Consider the following 20,686-nt stretch of genomic DNA (forward strand, 5'->3'; position numbering starts at 1 on the left):
AGGTAAAATATGTATGCTCTCGTTATATTCGTTATCCAAAATCATTTAGTGATATTTCATTATCACATAAAAGAAACGCATTTCACTATTCACAGAATTAAAAGGAAGTGATTTTATTACGTAATCTACTAAAATATCGCGCACGATTTATTTCGTTATAAGATTACTACGACCCCTATCTTATATCTTTTAGTAAAAATAACCAATAACATCTCTAACTTATTCATCAGAATTTTTCCATATTATCAATAGATTCAACGAACGAATCCATGTTTTATAAAATTATATATTTTATGAATAATACTAGCGTAGGAAGTTGGTAACAATTTAAGGGATGGCAGTCAAAGGATATATAAAAAACCATTGATGATTAAGATCTTTTAATAATATTCTGTGTACAATATATATTTACTAAATCATTCAATTGGAATGCGCACATTGAGAATACTATAATATAAAAAAAAAAACTATAGAGTACAAATAATAAACCATCAGAAAAGAATATCTTTCTCTGCTCAACAGAAAATTATTCTGTAGCATGTTCTATGTTAATATATATTTTTAATAATTTACATTTAATTATAAATCTTATAATCTCTAATATCATATTTTTTGTGCTTGCTTAGGCAATACAGAAATGGTGCGAAGACTTATAATAATACAATACCCCAAATATTGAAACTTACAACTAAGAAATTTAAAAATGAGCTGGTATTCCTCTAACGTTAAATTATTAAAAATGGTGATCAAATTTATATTTGTAAACTTAAACACTAATATATTATGAATTATTCTATGTGTTCATCATCTAGTGGTTCTATCTTAACGCTGACAAAGTCTGTAGGTTCTAATTCCTCTTCTGCAGATGGAACTTCCTGCTTTATTACCGGTACCTCTGGTTTTTCATCATTTTCGCTTTCCTTGTCCGTCAGCACACCATCTTTGGTATCATTGTTTTCCTCCTCGTCCTCAGAATCATCATCGGACTCTTTACCCGCTGCATTTTGGGCAAACGACAACTTCTTCGAGAATGTAACGAAATCTCCTATCAATATATCTGACATTTTCTTCTTAGGTGGTCCAAATATGCTGTTCATAGTTGATTCGTCCAGATTCAATTTGCACTCTCTAGGTTCTAATCGGGTGAAATAATCTTTTATATTAATTTCCGTTCCTTTTAATCCGTGTCGTTTTCTCAGATGCTTGACGATGGTCCTCTTCACCGCATAGGATTTAGGACAACATTTGCACTATAAAAAAATAATAAGCAAATTACAATAAAAACTATTCTCTTTATAAATAATGTTTTTGATGTCGGCAAAAAAAAATGGCAATTATAAAACTAACGGGATTATTATTACTCAAGTGGAATTGTATATATATTATATTAAAGTGGAATTGTATATATATAATATTTAAATAAAGACATATTATTGACTATTTCTTTTATGGTATAGGTTGGCGGACTAGCATGTGAGCTACCTGATGGTAACTGGTCACCATGACCCATAGACAATAACGCTGAAAAAAATATTAACTATTCCTTACATCGTCTATCACCAACCTTGGGAATTAAAATGTTATGTCCCTTGTACCTGTAAGTACACTGGCTCACTCACCCTTCAAACCGGAACACAACAATACTGAGTACTGTTATTTGGCGGTAGAAGAACTGATGAGTGAGTGGTACCTACCCAGACAGGTATATTATATTTAGTTAGTTTATATTTTGTCTTCATTAGAATGGGCTACAGCGCTGTCCTGGCTCACTTACCCTTCAAACCGGAACACAACAATACTGAGTACTGTTATTTGGCCGTAGAATAACTGATGAGTGAGTGGTACCTACCCAGACGGGTATATTATATTTTGCCTTATACTATATACAATATCGAACGCCACAAAATTAAATGGAATTTGGAAGAGTTTGGAAGAGAAGAGTCGAGATGGCCCAGTGGTTAGAACGCGTGCATCTTAACCGATGATTGCGGGTTCAAACCCAGGCAAGCACCGCTGATTCATGTGCTTAATTTGTCTTTATAATTCATCTCGTGCTCAGCGGTGAAGGAAAACATCGTGAGGAAACCTGCATGTGACAAATTTCTTACAAATTCTGCCACATCTGTATTCCACCAACCCGCATTGGAACAGCGTGGTGGAATATGTTCCAAACCTTCTCCTCAAAGGGAGAGGAGGCCTTTAGCCCAGCAGTGGGAATTTACAGGCTGTTGTTGTTGTTGTTGTTGTTGTTGTTGTATATACATACTCGGAACGTGTTCAGCGGGCTGTGCGTGATGACGTGGTGCCTCAGGCCGGCGGCGCTGGTGAGCAACTTGTGGCAGATGGGGCACGAGAACTGCGAGCGAGTGTGCGACGTGCGAAGGTGACGCAGCATGTAGCGCTCGTCCTGGTACCCTTTGTCTGCAAACAGAACGTTCAATTTTTATTTAAAAAAAAAAAAAAAAAAAAAAATATGAGACAACATCACATACATTACTCTGATCCCAATGTAAGTAGTTAAAGCACTTGTGTTATGGAAAATCAGAAGCAACGAAGGTACCACAAACACCAAGACCCAAGACAACATAGGAAACTAATGATAATCTACATCGACTCGGCCAGGAATCGAACCCGGGAACTCGGATCGGCGTACCCATGAAAACCGGTGTACACACTACTCGACCACGGAGGTCGTCATTCAATGACTGGGGAACACTCGCTGCAACATTACTAACATACATAACATACTTCTACCAAATTCCATTTAATTTTGTGGCGTTCGATATTACCAATGACTTTTGTTAATTCGTTTGGTGCCATATTGTCACAACAATACTGAGTATTGTTATTTGGCGGTAAAATACCTGAGTGGGTAGTGCTGAGCTATCCAGACGGGCTTGCACAAAGCCCATTGAAACTACACGAGGAATGAATTCTACACCATTGAGATTGTAAAAGAGCTTTAAATTAATTGCAAAATGAGGTTTTACTAAGCTTTGAAAGCCAAATCCATATTTCAATTCTATGACACTATTGTTACATATAAAATGCCTTTACCACAAAGCGGACATTTGACGATTTGCCTCTTCTCAATGTGTGTTTTCATGTGCTCTCTTAAGGAACACGCACTTGTGAACAGCTTGGAGCAGACTGTACACGACTCCAGATCTGAAATAAAATATTTGTCTCATTACTTAGTAGCTGTGCCTACCTTGTACGCGTTTAAATTATTGTAGCCTAAGTTACACCTTATTATATCAGTTATCTGCCAGTGGAAGTCCTATCAAAATCGGTCCAGCCGTCCCAGAGATTAGCCGGAACAAACAGACAGACAGAGGCAAAAATTGTAAAAAATGATATTTTGGTATATGTAGCATGTATACATACTGCATTGAGAAAAAAAGGGCTATTTTAATATTACAAACAGACACTCCAATTTTATTACATATATGTAAAGATGTGTGTAAAGACATAACAGTGTCGATCAATACAATAATTATATTATTACACAATTATGGCTTGAATAAATTTAATCATGAATATTACTTCTAGAAATGACTTACTTTCTCCGGTGTGTTTCCGAATATGATATGTGAGTTTAGACTTCTGGACGAATGTCTGTCCACAGTATAAACACGCATATGACGTGTCTCTTGAGTGTGTTCTGGAATCATAAAATATTTATTAGTTATAATACTATTTCATATTTTTTCAAAATAAGGGCGATGTATAATTAATAAAATTAAAATTTTATTTCTTTTTTAAATATTACAATTTTTTTATGCTATGTACGCTCAGGGATATAAATGGCGGATATATACTGTATACGTAATTAATGTGGCGTATTATTTGAGCAGATTTTTTGCTCAATCACAGTTAAGCTCGTGCTCAGCAAAATTAAATTTTAAAATTTAATACAACGTTACGATTTAAATTATGCTAACAATTATTAGCGGGGTGTGCACACAATCTGACAATGCCCACATGGGACTACAGGAAATTACTGCACCAAAAAAAAACTTATTTATAAGGGAGCGTTCAAGTTTTACGTAACGCAATTTTTAAAGATTTTTGAAATCCCCCCCACCTCCTCCCCTTGTAACATAGTATAGTACCCCGTGAAATATAAACAAAAAGGTTTGCCAACTTGCGAGGATCAAGGGATTCCCCATAAAACGTAAATGAAAAGGGTTGCCAATTTGGGGTATTAATTCCCTAATTTTATATTAAAAAAAAAAAAAAACAATGATACGTAACGTGTTGTACGAAAGACCCCATCCGCCCCTGTAAAGCATCGTAACGTTTTACGAGACCCCCTCCCCTCCCCGAAATTGCGTTACGTATCGTATCGCATCGGCAAAATTCGTAAAACCGATCACATCCGAATTGAGTACGCTATCCCAAATCATCAATATTTATTTCTCATGCGAATATGATCTTTACACAAACGTAATAACTTGTAATATCACATGACCTAATATACTCGTCAATTGGACACGTCGATTTACATGCACTTGCTTTCTCTGTCGCGAGAATCTATAGCGACGAATAGCGTCGAATGGCGCGATAGGGAGCTATTTCTATTGGTTGTGTAAATCGGCAGTAGTCGGTTTTATTTTCATTCCATTGCATTTTCCGATGCTACATCTAATTAGTGTCGTACTGTACGCTATCCCAAATTATCAATATTTATTTCTCATGCGAATATGATCTTTACACAAACGTAATAACTTGTAATATCATATGACCTAATATACTCGTCAATTTGACGCGTCGATTTACATGCACTTGCTTTCTCTGCGAGAATCTATAGCGATGAATAGCGTCGAATGGCGCGATAGGGAGCTATATCTATTGGTTGTGTAAATCGGCAGTAATCGGGTTTATTATCATTCCATTGCATTTTCCGATGCTACATCTAATTAGTGTCGTACTGTATGCTATCCCAAATCATCAATATTTATTTCTCACGCGAATATGATCTTTACACAAACGTAATAACTTGTAATATCATATGACATAATATATTCGTCAATTTGACGCGTCGATTTACGCGCACTTGATTTCTCTGCGAGAATATATAGCGACGAATAGCGTCGAATGGCGCGATAGGGAGCTATTTCTACCTGGTGTGCGCGGTGCAGGCGCCCTTGTCGGCGAAGGCGCGCGGGCAGTGCGCGCAGCGGTAGGGCCGCTCGCCCGTGTGCCGGCGCTCGTGCCGCAGCATGTTGGAGCGCTGCACGAAGCGCATGGGGCAGTACGAGCACGCGTGCCGCGGACCCTCGTGGATCTGCACGTGCTCGCGGTACGAGTCCTTCTTCTGGTAATACAAACTTACGATCTTTATACCATACATTTAAAAGTCCCTTACCTTTCTCCTCCTCCAATCCTCATTTATTTTAAAATTATGTGTATGTTTTTCTTGCTAGTTATGTGTGTATTTTCTCATTATATGTGTATGTATTATTTTTACTACTTTATTATATTTGTATTATAGTACACCTCCACCCTAAATTTATTTATTTATTATAATGTCCTATGCCAACCGGTTGCCTGGAAGAGATCGCTCTTCTAGCGATAAGGCCGCCGATTGTATACTCTATAACATTGTTTTTTTTTCTGTTTTAAAATTTTATGTACTTTCCTTGGTGTACAATAAAGTATATTTCATTCATTCATTCATTCATTCATTCAAAAGTTCTGGACATAGAGGAAAAGCATCATAAGAATCTTGTTTGGATCGGATCAAACTTACGATTACGATTACACTATTTCTATACTATACATTTAATATATCTTAATAGAGAGCAGTATTTCTTACTTATTAACTCTATTTTTATACTATACATTAAATATAAGTTCTGGACATGGAGGAAAAGCATCATAGGAATCTTGCTTGGATCGGATAAAATTCTGACACATGCATATTGGTAAACGTGCACTTAACGTGCGGATAGAACACTGCACAGAGCTGAGATACCCCAGTGGTTAGAACGCGTGCATCTTAATCGATGATTGCGGGTTCAAACCCAGGCAAGCACCGCTATATATGTATATGTGATTAATTTGTATTTATAATTCATCTGATGCTCGGCGGTGAAGGAAAACATCGTGAGGATGAAATTTGTCACATGCAGGTTGCATGTGACAAATTTCATAGAAATTCTGCCACATGTGCATTTCACCAACCCGCATTGGAACAGCGTGGTGGAATATGTTCCAAACCTTCTCCTTAATGGAAGAGGAGGCCTTTAGGCCAGCAGTAAGAATTTACAGGCTGTTGTTGTTGTTGCAATTAAATTTGACAAGACTGAATGCACTAGGATGTGAGATAGACCGAGAGCTGTCTGAGAACGAACTATGAACGGCATTACAGTGAGGATCTGCCCTTATCATTAATCTTACCGCAAACACTTTGCCACAGTAGCTGCACGTGTAGTTCTGCTTGTTGGGCAGGTGGTCTTGTTTGTGCATGTAGAGCGACGACTTGTACTGGAAGGATTTCCCGCACTCCGAACACTCGAACGGATGCCGACCGGGGTGACGGAGGAGATAGTGGAGTTTCCTTTAATTAAACAAAATATATATAGTACGACACAACTTAGATGTCGCATCGGCAAAATTCGTAAAACCTGTGGGACTATTTTGTCCACATTCTTAGCGGCCCAAGAAGCAACGTCTTAAGCACCACTCGCGAGCCGCACACGCCGATCGGACAATCCTTTGTCTACGCAACTTGCAAAAAAACGCGTCAGTTCGCCGACGGCTTTCATACGCTTGACCCGCTCGCGCTCGCTAATAACTTTGCTAAGCAACCTTAGACTTTATTCCTATACGCTTAAGACTGCTCTCATAATTTCATACTTATTTTCTTCCCATCTTTATAATTTCATCTGCTTTCCTATCTGTGCTTGTGTTCCTAATTCTTGTGCTTGCGTATTAATGTACTATATAACTATGTGTGCATTCTGACTTTTATGTGGACTTGTAATATAGACATTATACAAGTAAGTGACTTTCATTTCTAGTGTAGTGTAAACCAACCACAAACCGATCGCATCCGAATTAAGTATAGTACGACACAACTTAGATGTAGCATCGGCAAAATTCGTAAAACCGATCGCATCCGAATTGAGTATAGTACGACACAATATCCCAAATTATCAATATTTATTTCTCACGCGAATATGACCTTTGCACAAACGTAATAACGTGTAATATCATATGACATCATATATTCGTCAATTTGACACGTCGCTTTACATGCACTTGCTTTCTCTGACGCGTGAATCTATAGCGACAAATAGCGTCGGATGGTGCGATAGGGAGCTATTTCTATTGGTTGTGTAAATCGGCAGTAGTCGGTTTTATTTTCATTCCATTTCATTTTCCGATGCTACATCTAATTTGTGTCGTACTATTTATTTTTTATAGATATTACATATAATTCAATGAAGTTTTAGTAAACAGATATGTTATTAACGCGCAAAAAGTGAAAACTAGAAAACGTCCTAATTGGGACGTTTGCCTTTAGTCGTTTTACGTAGTAATACGTTATAATACATCATAATTACGTAGTAATACGTTTTGAGTAATTAAAACATCTAGTTATCCCTTTTACTTATTGTTTTCATCAAGCTATCCTTTTTACTTTTAACGAAATGTAAAAATAAACTAAAATAAACGGTCCCCGGCGTAGCACACTTTTTTCTGTTGTTTAGTATGGATATAACATATCTGTTTATTAGAATATCATTGATATAATTAATGTTATTATATGAGAGCAGATCAATTGTACATTCATAAAAAAACTTGACTACCTCAGTAAGATTCTCAATAATTTTCCAGTGTTAGTGAATTAAATTGAATGTTGAAACTCTTAATCCTTAATATTACCACCACTAGTCCACTATAGTAAGTATCAAGTATACTAGCAGTAAATACTAAATGCAGTTTCGGAAAAGAAACTAAACGGAAACTCATTTTTTTACCGAAACCGAACTTTCGCTAGAACACTAATAATTACTAACAGAGAGCAGTATTTCTTACTTGAATAAATAGATTACATATTTTTTATTATATTCAAATATGTTATAACTACATTGAAAAACATAGGTTCAAATACTGAATTGGTCAAATTTTTTTTTTTGACCAACCAATATCAGGCCAAACATAGAAATTTGACAGAGACGCTCTGGTACATAAAGCCATTTATTAAGCCAGTAATTAGACTATAAAAGTCTTGTCTATGCTTACTTACTTGTACCACAGTGTAAACAAACACAGTTTTTCATCAAGCAAACTTGGGCCATGTCATTCAGGGGTGTAAAAATTCAAATTTACATAATGCTCATTCATATGCTAGCAATGAATAACTACGGGACAGACTAGGTGTATTGATGATGCTGTCTCTTCTTTACATAGTATAAAACAAAGTCACTTTTTATGTCCCTATGTCCCTTTGTACGCTTTCATCTTTAAAACTACGCAACGGATTTTGATGCGGGTTTTTTTTAATAGATAGAGTGATTCGAGAGGAAGGTTTTTATATATAATACATAGACAATATAGTTAAGTAACACTGATAATTCAAAAAAAAGTTTCTCATGTAATGTCGATTTTTTTATAATTATTAATAAATAATGAGACAGCCAAAATCGACCAATTGGAAACCTTTTTAGTTATAAATAATGAATAAACAATTTGTCCTAAAGAACACAGTTACCTTTCGTCTAAAGTCTGTAGCACTTCCCTGCACAGTTTGCATTTGAATTTACCAGGTCCGTGCACTTGAGCCATATGTGTACCGCACGCACGAGCGCTGCCGAATTCTCTTTGACACACGTTGCAAATGACTGGCTTGTCTGATCTAGCTGATGGACCGTGGATCATCTACAAAAAAATGAAGAAGTTTCATGTATAACAAGCGTCAAAAATTTTCAAGTGTAATAGACCATTGTCTAGCAAAGCGGTATCATTAAATGCCAAACATTTCTTTTTTATGACAATTGGCAAGTGAATTTGTGATTCACGGAAACTTGCAACACTGTTGCGCTTGCAGGCACACTGTTGGCCTTTAAATATGGCTAAACTATCAAACTATTACAGGTAAACGGTAAGTCTAGAGTACATACCTTAACATGTAATTTGAATGACTTCCGATGACTAAGTGGCTTGTACATGCAAGAATCCAGTGAACAATACAATTTCCTGAGTTCAGGGTGAGTCTCTTCAAAGTGACTTCTCATTTCATCGACACCAGACAGCACAATGCAGCATAAACAACACTTGAGCAAATACAAATTGGTTGGAGCTCCCTGCTCAAAGTGTTTTTCTAAGTAATGATGTATGTACCAAACCTAAAAAGGAGTAATTATAATTATTTATTTATTTTATATTGAAATCAAAATTATATACAGATTTAAATACTATAGTGTAGAGCCAGAGCTTGTAGATTTTTGGTTAGGACACAATATATAAATTATTTGACATATCTTTGTATTGTTGAAAATATACAACTACTGATTTTCTTCCTGTTTTTTTTTTTAATTTACATTCCTAACCCATAATAAATTTATATTTTATATAATACTTAAAGATGTCAATTTAAACTTAGAAAATATTATATATTTTTAATCAAATATGATTTTGTATAAGAACTACCAGGGCTATCAGTAATCTTTTGTACAGAGTAGTATAGACATAAAGAGTTTGTTTTTTTTTTTTTAAATACACTAATATTTATACCAACCTTATCACCAAATGTTTGTGAACAACTTTCACACTTGTAAAACTGTTCTTTATATTTATTAAAGTGTACTCTTATCTGATGCGTTTCTCTGTCTGGTTCATTCCAAAATAAAGTAGGACAATACTTGCATTTGAAACCTAAGTGTGGGCTGAAACAATTATCATAATCTAGGGAATTCCAGTGTTCTGTCAAATGTACCCTCGTTGCCTCTCTGTTATCAAACTCCTTATCACAGAATTGACATATCCATAAATCCTCAAAATCAGCCAATTCTTCTGTTATATGATTTGTCAGTTCATTATGAGTGTCAAATGTTGTTGCACACACTCTACAAGAAAAGACAGGCACCGTTTTAATACTGTGTATTTTATTCATGTGCGTAGTCAATGTCAGTGCCGTTTCCAATTTTGTTTTGCATAGAGAGCATTCCACATCCATAATAATATCAGATTTAGCTTTTTCATAGTCTATATTAGAATTTTGGGGCATTTGGTTAGAATTTATATCAATAAGTGTCTGCTTAATATAATTAAAATAACATTTTTCTAATACTATCAATTCTGTCAATGTGATATCGAAATCCTCGTCCCCCTTATAGTCAATAATTTCATCATTTTGACTCTGTTCATCTTTTTCACTCATTTCATTGTCTCTTTCTGGCTTCTGGTCCTCTGTATCACTAACATTCTCTTGTTTCACTTCCGGTAAAACAACTATTGAACTTTTACTTTCATTATAGGGTTCTTCTGCATAGGATTCAACTATTGGTTTTGTGTCAAAATTCTTTGGCTGTAAATCGACATAACCAAGCCTCACATGTCCTTTTAGTTGTTCATCTATAAAACGGTCACTGACTTCCGCTCCATTAACCAAGAATGGTGTGTCTTTTCCAGCTACAATTGTTGTCAAACATTTAAGTGTGAAGTGATGGTAGCCCATATAATGTCCGAAGAAGTTTGATACTGAATTATCGGATTTAGAACAAAGTAAACATAGGAATTTATCAGCTCCTTCGTGGTCAAGTTCCCAGAGAAGTTCTTCATTCTTTGATGATACATTTGTAACACTGTGTTTCTGGAATAAGTGTGAATTGTAGTGATCATCGGCAGTGACTCTAAAGTGACACAAGCGACAATGGACTAGATTGTGCACAGTTTTAAGATGCTTGCGTAGTAAAACTTCAGTTGGGAATGTCTCAACACACTGAGAACATGGCCATGGGGTGTGAAACTTCTCATGATTCCACCAAGTCTCTCTGTCCGGTACAAAATATCTGAAAGCCACAAAAGTTATAATAACAAATGGTATATATTTCATACTGTAATTGTAAATATAAATCCAGTCTTAGTTTGAAATTTTGAATTGAATATATCGTTCGCTATTTGCAAGAATTCATTAATTACAAAAAAAAACAATACTTTTCAATTGTATATAAAAAAGAAATATTCAAAAAAATTATAATACGTTTATTTACTGCTTTAGCAGCATAAATGATGTAAATAAACAATTAACACTTAGTGAATTGCGCTTCATGATTTTCAGAAATAATTTTACGAAATATGGGTGTTTTACCTGCAAATTCCACAAAAATCCTTTTTGTGATTCAAGGAATAATGCATGATCATTTTAGATCTATTTATAAACCATTCTGAGCATAACAGACAGCTGTAAGGGCCAGTCGGATTTAAATCTTTTAGGTATAGCCATACATCCAGAGGTCTAGCAATGACTACTGGTGGAATAACGGTGTTTATTTTTTTAATTTTTATGGTAACACCTAATTTTTTATAAGGTGGATCCTTCTTTTTCTTTTTCTTAGGTTCGCCATCACTACTTTCAGAATTTTCTTCAAATTTTTCAGGATTCGTCTTCTTAGCCGCCGCCAAAACAGAAAGAGGTTCATCGTCCGACTCGTCAGAGGCCATTTGAAGAACTTATATATAACTAAACTAAATTGACAAAAATACAATCGGTATTAGTAGTTCTTAAGCTATAAACTGTTTCACAACAAATTAAAACTGGCTAATTTTCAAATACTTAAGATAATGGACCAGAGGACATCAAACACAGCTAAAATTCGAAATACATCAACAATACTGTCAAAAAACAAATAAGTAACAGATAGTAATCAATAATATCTCTCAATCAGACCAAAGAGCCATAGAGCATAATTTAGATATATATGAACCAAACTTTAAAGATTATTTTCTAAATATTTGTTTTTGTTATTAGTATGAAACAATAAAAAAACAAGATTAAACGAAGCAAATATTCCTAAAAATTATTTTCATATTAAATATTTAACTAAAAATGTTCCATTTTACGTAATAATATACTTTGATTCTATTAAGAGTAACAACTATCATAAAATTATCATAACAAATCTTGTGCATATTATGTTTATGTATAAAATAAATCAGAAAAAATGTTATTTTACAAATTTTATGTTAAAGAAAGTGAATAAGTAATGAATGAATCACAAAAATAAACAACTTTTAGAAAAACAGCAATGTACAATGGAACTTATACGAAAAAGTTATATCGTGGCAGCCATTTTATAGATATTAATTTGTCTATGGTAAGAGCCAAAGAAAGGTGAAGCTAAACAAAAGGGTAGCATGTAGATAGCATTTGCTAAATTATTAGTGAATTATAAGAAAGAACTAAAATTTTGCAAGTATTTTTATGAAGTGAATAAGTGACTTTCATTATTGTTGTAAATGTGTATCGTAAGTGTCAATAAACTGAAGTACAATGCATCCTGTAATGGTGGCCATTAGGAGTAATAATTATGTATATTGGCATACTTACTGTTTTACGAACCATCAATGATACTTCTAAAGTTGAACTATATTGTGTGTTAATATAAAATTTACACAAAACACTATGTAAACGTTTAAGTGTTTATATTATGTGAGTGAGAAAATATAACCCAGTGTAAATAATAATTACCAATACCATGGCCCAAAATCAAGGGGATGTTCAAGTGACACCAACTCAACCTGTAAAAGATAAGGATATTTACGCTTGTCTTCCTGATATACGTACAAACGGTCCTCTCGGATCTGACGAACCGTGTTCTGGTGGAGAAGAGTTGAGATGGTTGCCAGCTCAGGCTACAGACAGGGATCTGGTTATGTACTTGAGAGCTGCACGTTCTATGGCTGCGTTTGCAGGTATGTGTGATGGAGGTTCACCTGATGATGGCTGCGTAGCAGCGAGTCGTGATGATACTACTATTAATGCTTTGGACGTCCTACATGACTCAGGTTACGATCCTGGTAGGGCACTTCAAGCACTTGTTAAATGTCCCGTCCCTAAAGGAATTGAAAAAAAATGGACAGAGGAGGAAACTAAACGATTTGTTAAGGGTATTCGTCAATTTGGTAAAAATTTCTTTAAAATTAAAAAGGATTTACTTCCACACAAGGATACTGCTGAATTAGTTGAGTTTTACTATTTGTGGAAAAAGACTCCAGGGGCTAGCAGCAACAGACCTCATAGAAGACGTCGCCAAGCATCATTGAGACGTGTTCGGAATACACGAAATTCCCGTGCAGGTACACCTAAGGAACAAACACCTGAAGCTACTCCTACTGTGCCTGATACAAATGGTTCTCGACCGTCTCCTATTCCTAAAGAAGCAGGAGAAATGAGTTCAGTTACAGAGGATGAGAATTCTGAAGATGATAGTGACTCTAGAGAAGCAGTAGGTGATCTTGCCAAAGTTGACAATGGTAGGGTTGATAATCCAGAAGATTCACCTAGCAGAATGAGAACGAGAAATAAATCAAAAGAACAAACTACTCCTAATGGAAAGAAAGTTCAGGAGGAAAGTGATAATGACTCAAAGTCTAAAAAGCCTACTAAACAAACTACACAGAGTACAAATAATAATATTCAAGAGAAGGTTTTGTCTTCACCTGTTAGCAAGGAAATTAAAAAGAAAGTACCAAATGGTAAAGTTGACGTGTCAAAAGTTAAAAAACGATTACCAGATGATACAAAACCTGAGGGGATTATGGATGGTGATGTACAGATGAAAAAGAAGAAAGCTGCTGAACCACCAGAAAGTCCATCAGAAAGCTTAACCAATGATAGTTTTCCAGCGATGGATGAAACAGAAACTGCTGAACCAGAAGTAGAAGCATGTGACTTTAGTTTTAATAAAACTGACAAAGAAAATCCTGATCAAAATAAAGAAACTGAACCAGATCAGCCTCAAAAGCCTATGGAAACACAAATTAAATCAGAAATTAATTCTGAATCTACTATTAAAATCGAAAAAGATCTTTTACCTCCACTTTGTAAAGCAGTGCCTGAAAAGGATGATAGAACTGCATTAGACTTAAAAACTGATTCGAGTAAAAACCTGGAAAATATGGAACAAAGAACACATCCTCTATTCCCTAAAACTGAACTAATTATACCAAAAGTAACACCAATGTCTGCAGAAGTTATGGAAAAAATTAAAATAAAAGAAGAAATTGATATGGAAGAACAAACGCTTAATTTGCAAAAGGAAGAATTTCAAAAAGATCCACTCGCACACAATTTTTCAGGACATGCTTTAAGTCAATCTAGCAAGCCATTAAACTTAGAAAACACAAATTATTTTGTCAAAGACAATCACATGTATAATCCAAAACTTAACCACAACATTAAAATTGAAGGAGTGCCAAGTAATATTTTCAATCCAGCATTATCCAAAGATAATTCAATTATAAGGAATACAAAAGATTTTGCAAGTGGAATGCCACCATTTTCATATCCATCCAGTATCAATTTTAACAGTGATCCTAATAAACATAATCCTCATATGAACCCATTAAAAACTGTTATCAAGTTGGAACCCAGAGATGAAACTAATGATATGAAAAATCAAAATACTCCTGAAATATTTACTGCAACTATATCTACTGCCAACAAAGTAGATTCACCTAGTACGCCTCGTTTAGATTCAATGCAAAGGATTAGTCCTTCACCAACAAATACGCGCGCCTCTTCACCACCGCATATGGAACACCCAGTTACTACAAATACAGAACCCATTTCACCTGCTAATGCACAAGAGATGAAATCACAAGAATCAGATGCTGAAGAAAAACAACCCACTGATTTAAAAACACAGCCAATGTCAAAGCATGATAGTCAGAATAATAATTTAAGACAACCATTATTTCAACCACCAAGACCTGAAAATCTCGGTGTTAGATCAACTGAAGCTTCCAATACGGTACCTGGTCAAAATATGCCACCTCCGCTTAGCCAGCCATCCATGACAGGGCTTTTACCTCCAGGCCCTCTTATATCTGTTGGAAGTGGATCTAATGTTGGCCCCTATGGATTTATGCCAGCATCATTATATGGTCACCCAGGACACCCAGGCTTAGAAAAGCCAACTGCTTTACCACCGCTAATGCAACAAGTTCCTCCATCCCATAGTCATTCTGCTTCAAATTTGATTTCTCAACAGTCTAACCAAAATGATCCATCAATGCCGCAAGATCTTAAAATTAAACAAGAAGTTCCTGATAATATGCCTGCTAATTTATCCACACAAAATGTGTCGGATCCCTTGCAATCACTCAAAGAAGTGAAAGTGCCTGGTTATCCGATTGGAAGTGCAATTGCACAACATTTGAGTTCAGAGAGAGACAGAGAATCAAGCGTTGAAAATAACAGTCGACCTCCCAGCCAACCACCTAACAATGAAAGTTCAAATATGCCAAGTGCTTTCCTTGGACCAAGGATAGAAAGTATAAAGAAAGAGCCAGATTTCTTACATCAACCACATATAACACCTGTATCAACGAGTCAAGGCAGTGGATCAGACACAGGAAGTACTGCCCCGCCCGTGAAGAGTCCTCATACACCTACACCTATAAAAAGTCAACCAGGTCATAATGGAACGCCGGGCCATCCACGACCTTCAGCTACGACATCACCCTTTTCAAGGCATTTGACGAGCCCCTCTCAGCCGAGGCAGATTTCAGCTTCTCCTGTTCAACCGCATACTCCAGTCTCACATTCAGCTTTGAATTTAATGAATCCAACACCACTTACAATACCAGCCACTATGTCTGGTCCTATAATTCATTCTCAACAGCATGGACCTCCGCCACATCCATTTGCTTCACCGCTTCATCATCCTCATCACCATTTACTTCATCCATCTTCCATTTTCCAACTGTCTGCGGCGGCAGCGGCCCATGCTATGCATCCTTACTATTCACACCCTCATCCCGGTTACTCTATGCCTTACCCCTATCCGTATGGCCCATTGCCGCAGCATCATCCAATACCGCAGATGCATCCAGCGTCAAGCACACCTGGAAGACATGAGCCAGTAAAACCATCAACTATAGAATCTACTACTATGCTTAGTGCTCATCATAGCACTAGTTCATCAGTAACGACAAGATCATTAAGAGAGATTTCTGAAAGTTCTGATGACCCAAGAAATCCAAATGCAACAGAAAGACACCAGTTGCATGAAACAACTATGACTCATCATCATTCAACGAGTCATCATAGTGCGGTCCACACTAGTACGGAGAAACAACCCAGCCACGTTGGTGGAGGTACCAACCATACTCTTTCTATATCGCATTCGACATCGAGTAGTTCATCACAATCGATTCAGCATAAAATAAATACACAGCAAAAGTCGAGTTCACATTCAAGTTCTCCTCTTCACTTATCGGCTAGTGTGTCGCAAACAACAAGTAGTTCTTCAAGTGTAAACGTAAACAACCATACGCATCATCACTCGCATCATCTTGCTCACCACCCAGAACGGCTATCTCCTGCGGACTCAATGCTTCTAAGACATCATCCAAAAATGTTACCAGGTAACCCAAATCATCTCATGATTCAACCTCCTTCTATGGGTCATCCAGGATTAAGTCTTGGCTTACAATCTGGCCCTGGGCCAAGTTCCATTGAAAGTTTACGACTTCACGCTCAAGCTGCTGCAGGATTACAATCTTCGCATAACAGATCGGGTTCGCCTCATCAATTACCACATGGTCATCCACATTTACGTGGTCCACAGCGACAATTACAAGACGATAATCCCGAACTAAAACTCGAAACACAGTCTCAACCTGAAGAGGAAGAAATACCCAGTCCTGCGCATATACCTCATGGCCCCAGTCCTGAACCTAAAATTGAAGATACCGAATGTCATAGATCACAATCTGCAATATTTTTAAGACATTGGAATCGCGGTGATTATAATTCTTGCACCCGAACTGATCTTATATTTAAACCAGTTCCGGAGTCTAAGCTTGCTCGCAAAAGGGAAGAACGTCTTAGGAAGCAAGCCGAAAGAGATAGAGAAGAAAGAGAAAAGATTGCTCAACAAGCTCATAGAAAAATAGCTACTCCTGAAAAGCCTGAAACAAAACCACCTTCAAGAGGTGCTATTGAAACGATAACATCACCATATGACAGATTTCCTCGACCTCCTGGATATCCCGACACTCCAGCATTACGACAATTATCAGAATATGCCCGGCCACATGCAGGTTTTAGTCCAGGAAATATTCCTCGACATTGTATGGATCCGATGCTACAATATCAATTAAGTTCTATGTACGGCGCCGCTGGCGCAAGAGAACGTTTGGAACTTGAACATCTTGAAAGAGAAAAAAGAGACAGGGAAATAAGAGAGTTACGAGAACGCGAATTGAACGATCGATTAAAAGAAGAACTTCTTAAAAATAACGTTGGGCCGCGTGCTCTAGATCCTCACTGGCTTGAAATGCATAGAAGATACGGAATGCCACCACCACCACCCCAAGGAGCCATTCCTGTACAGTTTGGACTATATCCGCCAGGACACGGCCCTGCAGCACTTTCACAATTGGAAAGAGAACGGCTTGAACGGCTCGGAATTCCACCAGCGGGAGCTGGAGGCCCACCACAATCAGTTCCGGTATCAGGAGCATCACATCATCCACATCATCCACACCCCGGAGTAGCAGCTGCCCAGTTAGAGGCCGCTGAAAGACTAGCATTAGCTGCAGATCCGATGGTACGGTTGCAGATGGCAGGAATCAATCCAGAATATCATGCACACACTCATGCTCACACTCATGCACATTCACATACGCATTTACACCTTCATCCTGGACAACAAGCCGCTCAGGCTCAACAGGACGCACTGGGATTGAGCCTAGGTGCAGGCACGCCTTACAGACCACTGCCACATCCTGACCTGCTAGGCAGGCCATACGCCGAGCAGCTGGCTCAGCAAGCGGCTGCTCATGAGCAATTACAACGACAATTGTTGCTTGAACGTGAGCGGGGCTTCTTGCATCCGGCTCACCACGAAGATTTCCTCCGGCAGCAGCGCGAGCGTGAGCTAAAAGTGAGGGCGCTCGAAGAGGCGGCACGTGCCTCGAGACCGTAGTGTCCCGCACGCCTCCCGCCCGACGACGCTGTTGTGGTAATCGAGTGAAGTGAGGCTCCTCCAGTCGTGAGGCCTTTGTAAAAATACTTCAAAGTGTTCATGCGCTAGTGTTACGCAAGTTAGAACTGAACGGTTTTTATTTTTTACGTGTGACGATACCTGTAATTTATATTTATAACTTAAGTATTTAAGTTTTTATAATATTTTTATAGTCGCATGGTCGTATAGTACGCTTGTTTCCATGCTCAAATTTATTTCATAACGACTAGTCATAATTAAATTTTATTTGTAGAGAACGAGATGAGTCACACATTTTACATAGAGTGCTGTTAGTCTAAATTATTGTTTTATATTTTAATAATTATACAGTTTAAGGTGCTGGTTAACATTCATTAATATACGAATGGACCACTTGCTACATTAATTAATGTAGAGAGTAAACTTTATTTTTATGTTTATGACATAATAATAGTTAATCATTATATTGTTAATGAACTTGTAAGACAAAAGTAGGGTCTGTGACTTGCCTTCTAATCGACTTGCCTTTTCGTGTACTTGAAAATAGAGAATGTGTCTTTCTATCTATATTGTCAAAAAGTATACTTTTTTTTGTAATAGAATCGCTTTGAATACAATATTTTAGTTCTCTAGTACGCAATCACTGTAACGCTAACTAATAACATATCAATTTAAAATCTAAAACGAGTTATATTTCAGAACGTTCATCTTTACATTGACAGATCGCAATAAATTTTATTTAAAGCTGTCTAATTTTGATAGATTGGAAAGGTGTAAATGTCGACCTTGTAAATTGTGAGCTCATTCGACCATTAATGATAGTAATATATTTTTTTAATTCGTATAGAGCTCCATTATTGTAATTAACTGTGTTATGACTGTTAATGATGTATGTTATATATTCAATGAATATTAATAACCTATTAAGATCTTTAATTGATTCTTACACCGGCGTGTAAATGAATAATATATTAGTGTCAATCTGTTGCAGTTATTTATATTTTATATCATAACTGAGGGAATGTTTTAGGTAAAACAGTCTGTTTTCAAGTACGAACCATTGAAATGCTACTTGAAATCTTGTACAATAAAATAACGATGTCTTAATATTGTGAACAGTCATAACACAGAGCTGTTTAGTTTACGACGCATTAGTTTTACTGCAAATTTATTGCCGACGTAAAATATTATTAAGTACAAAGTATTTTAAATATACCAGCGCAATATTTCACAATATTCTTGTGAACTATAAATGTCGGCAATATTTGGGTAGTTTATTTAATAACTTACAATTTGACTTAATGATAAAAAATTAACTACTTTTACCTACTTAAATACTCTTGCAATTGTATAAAAAAAACTTAACGGTGAAAGGAAAACATTAATAACACGGTTTTAAACCAATAATTATTTGTTTATCTAAAGTAAAATATGTCGCAAAAATAGAAGTGTGATTTAATACTTGTAAATTATATTAGTATTTTTCACCCACTGTACACATTAATATTCTTTATTGCACTATGTAAAATAAAACCCTTTGTAATAAATAGATCCTTTAGCGATGAAATAAAATTAAACTTATAGATTATTCTAGATTAAATGAATTTCAAAATGTCGCTTGGTAGGTATTGTGTTTATAATGCCATAGTTACTTTCCGATTTTTAAAAAGAGAATGAGTATTATTTTTAGAAAAAAAATATATCTTTTAATTAAGAGGTTGAGTGTCGGATTAAAATTTCATTTATTTAGACAATAAGGTTAAATGGATGTCTTAGTGCTTTTGTGTAAATTTTTTTGAATAATATATGTGAAAAAAAAATCCTTATGTTGTTTATCTATTATAACCACTAATTTTAATGTGCAGAAAAAAAACGGATGTATATAATTTGTTTTGTCGTAAAGGCTAAAGACTACGACAACGGTATTCCTATTTGGTATTTTCCTCGTTAGTTTGATGTTTTGATCGAAATTATTCTCAGGTATTTTTTATCATTTCAATAGTTTTTATAAAAAAAAAACAACTTGTTTTCTATAATTCAAAATCGTTTCTACAAAATTGCAAAAGATTTTTTTTTAAATAAATGGTGTCTTTTTTTTATAGTAATATCTCGTAATGTCGACAAAACATGTTTTGCTTCTAATATTAAAGCAGTACACCAAAATCAAGGGTTCAAATCCCGCTGAGATATTCTAAGAAGCAATCCGGATTCAAGTGCGCTGTGTTAATATTTCCTTGCCTTGGAAATTATTTAATGCCGTTAGTCCGCTTGTACTTTCTGTGCTTATCGCATCTTAATCTTCGAGGTCTGGTCTCCTATGGAAATAACTATGTTCAATAGTCATGAGCCTTCAGATTTAGCCTAAAATCAGAAATAAACTACATATGTTTACCATCACTAATATTTGTGTTGTGTGAGCAGATGAAGTCGGACACTATACTTTTATTTAGGTTATTTTCTGTGTTCTGTGGAAGGGCTGTGTGCTGGTTTCCTTAGGT

The 20,686-nt window shown here is 36.0% G+C and overlaps 2 protein-coding genes across 2 annotated transcripts; one reads left to right on the forward strand and one right to left on the reverse strand.

The window, feature by feature from the left end:
* Positions 1–440: 440 nt before the first annotated feature.
* On the reverse strand, positions 441–11,856 carry LOC124534466 (zinc finger protein 33A-like). Its single transcript, XM_047110358.1, has 10 exons — positions 11,324–11,856; positions 9,752–11,024; positions 9,135–9,359; positions 8,726–8,892; positions 6,406–6,565; positions 5,127–5,320; positions 3,564–3,664; positions 3,058–3,168; positions 2,267–2,421; positions 441–1,250 (listed from the first exon to the last, which is right to left on the reverse strand). Exons 1-10 carry the CDS (start codon positions 11,674–11,676, stop codon positions 789–791), a joined length of 3,201 nt encoding a protein of 1,066 aa, XP_046966314.1. The 5' UTR covers positions 11,677–11,856; the 3' UTR covers positions 441–788.
* Positions 11,857–12,202: 346 nt separating this feature from the next.
* LOC124534434 (arginine-glutamic acid dipeptide repeats protein) lies at positions 12,203–20,014 on the forward strand. Its single transcript, XM_047110309.1, has one exon. It carries the CDS (start codon positions 12,711–12,713, stop codon positions 18,168–18,170), a length of 5,460 nt encoding a protein of 1,819 aa, XP_046966265.1. The 5' UTR covers positions 12,203–12,710; the 3' UTR covers positions 18,171–20,014.
* Positions 20,015–20,686: the final 672 nt, after the last annotated feature.

Source organism: Vanessa cardui, chromosome 12, assembly GCF_905220365.1.
Source record: "Vanessa cardui chromosome 12, ilVanCard2.1, whole genome shotgun sequence".
Lineage (NCBI taxonomy): Eukaryota > Metazoa > Arthropoda > Insecta > Lepidoptera > Nymphalidae > Vanessa > Vanessa cardui.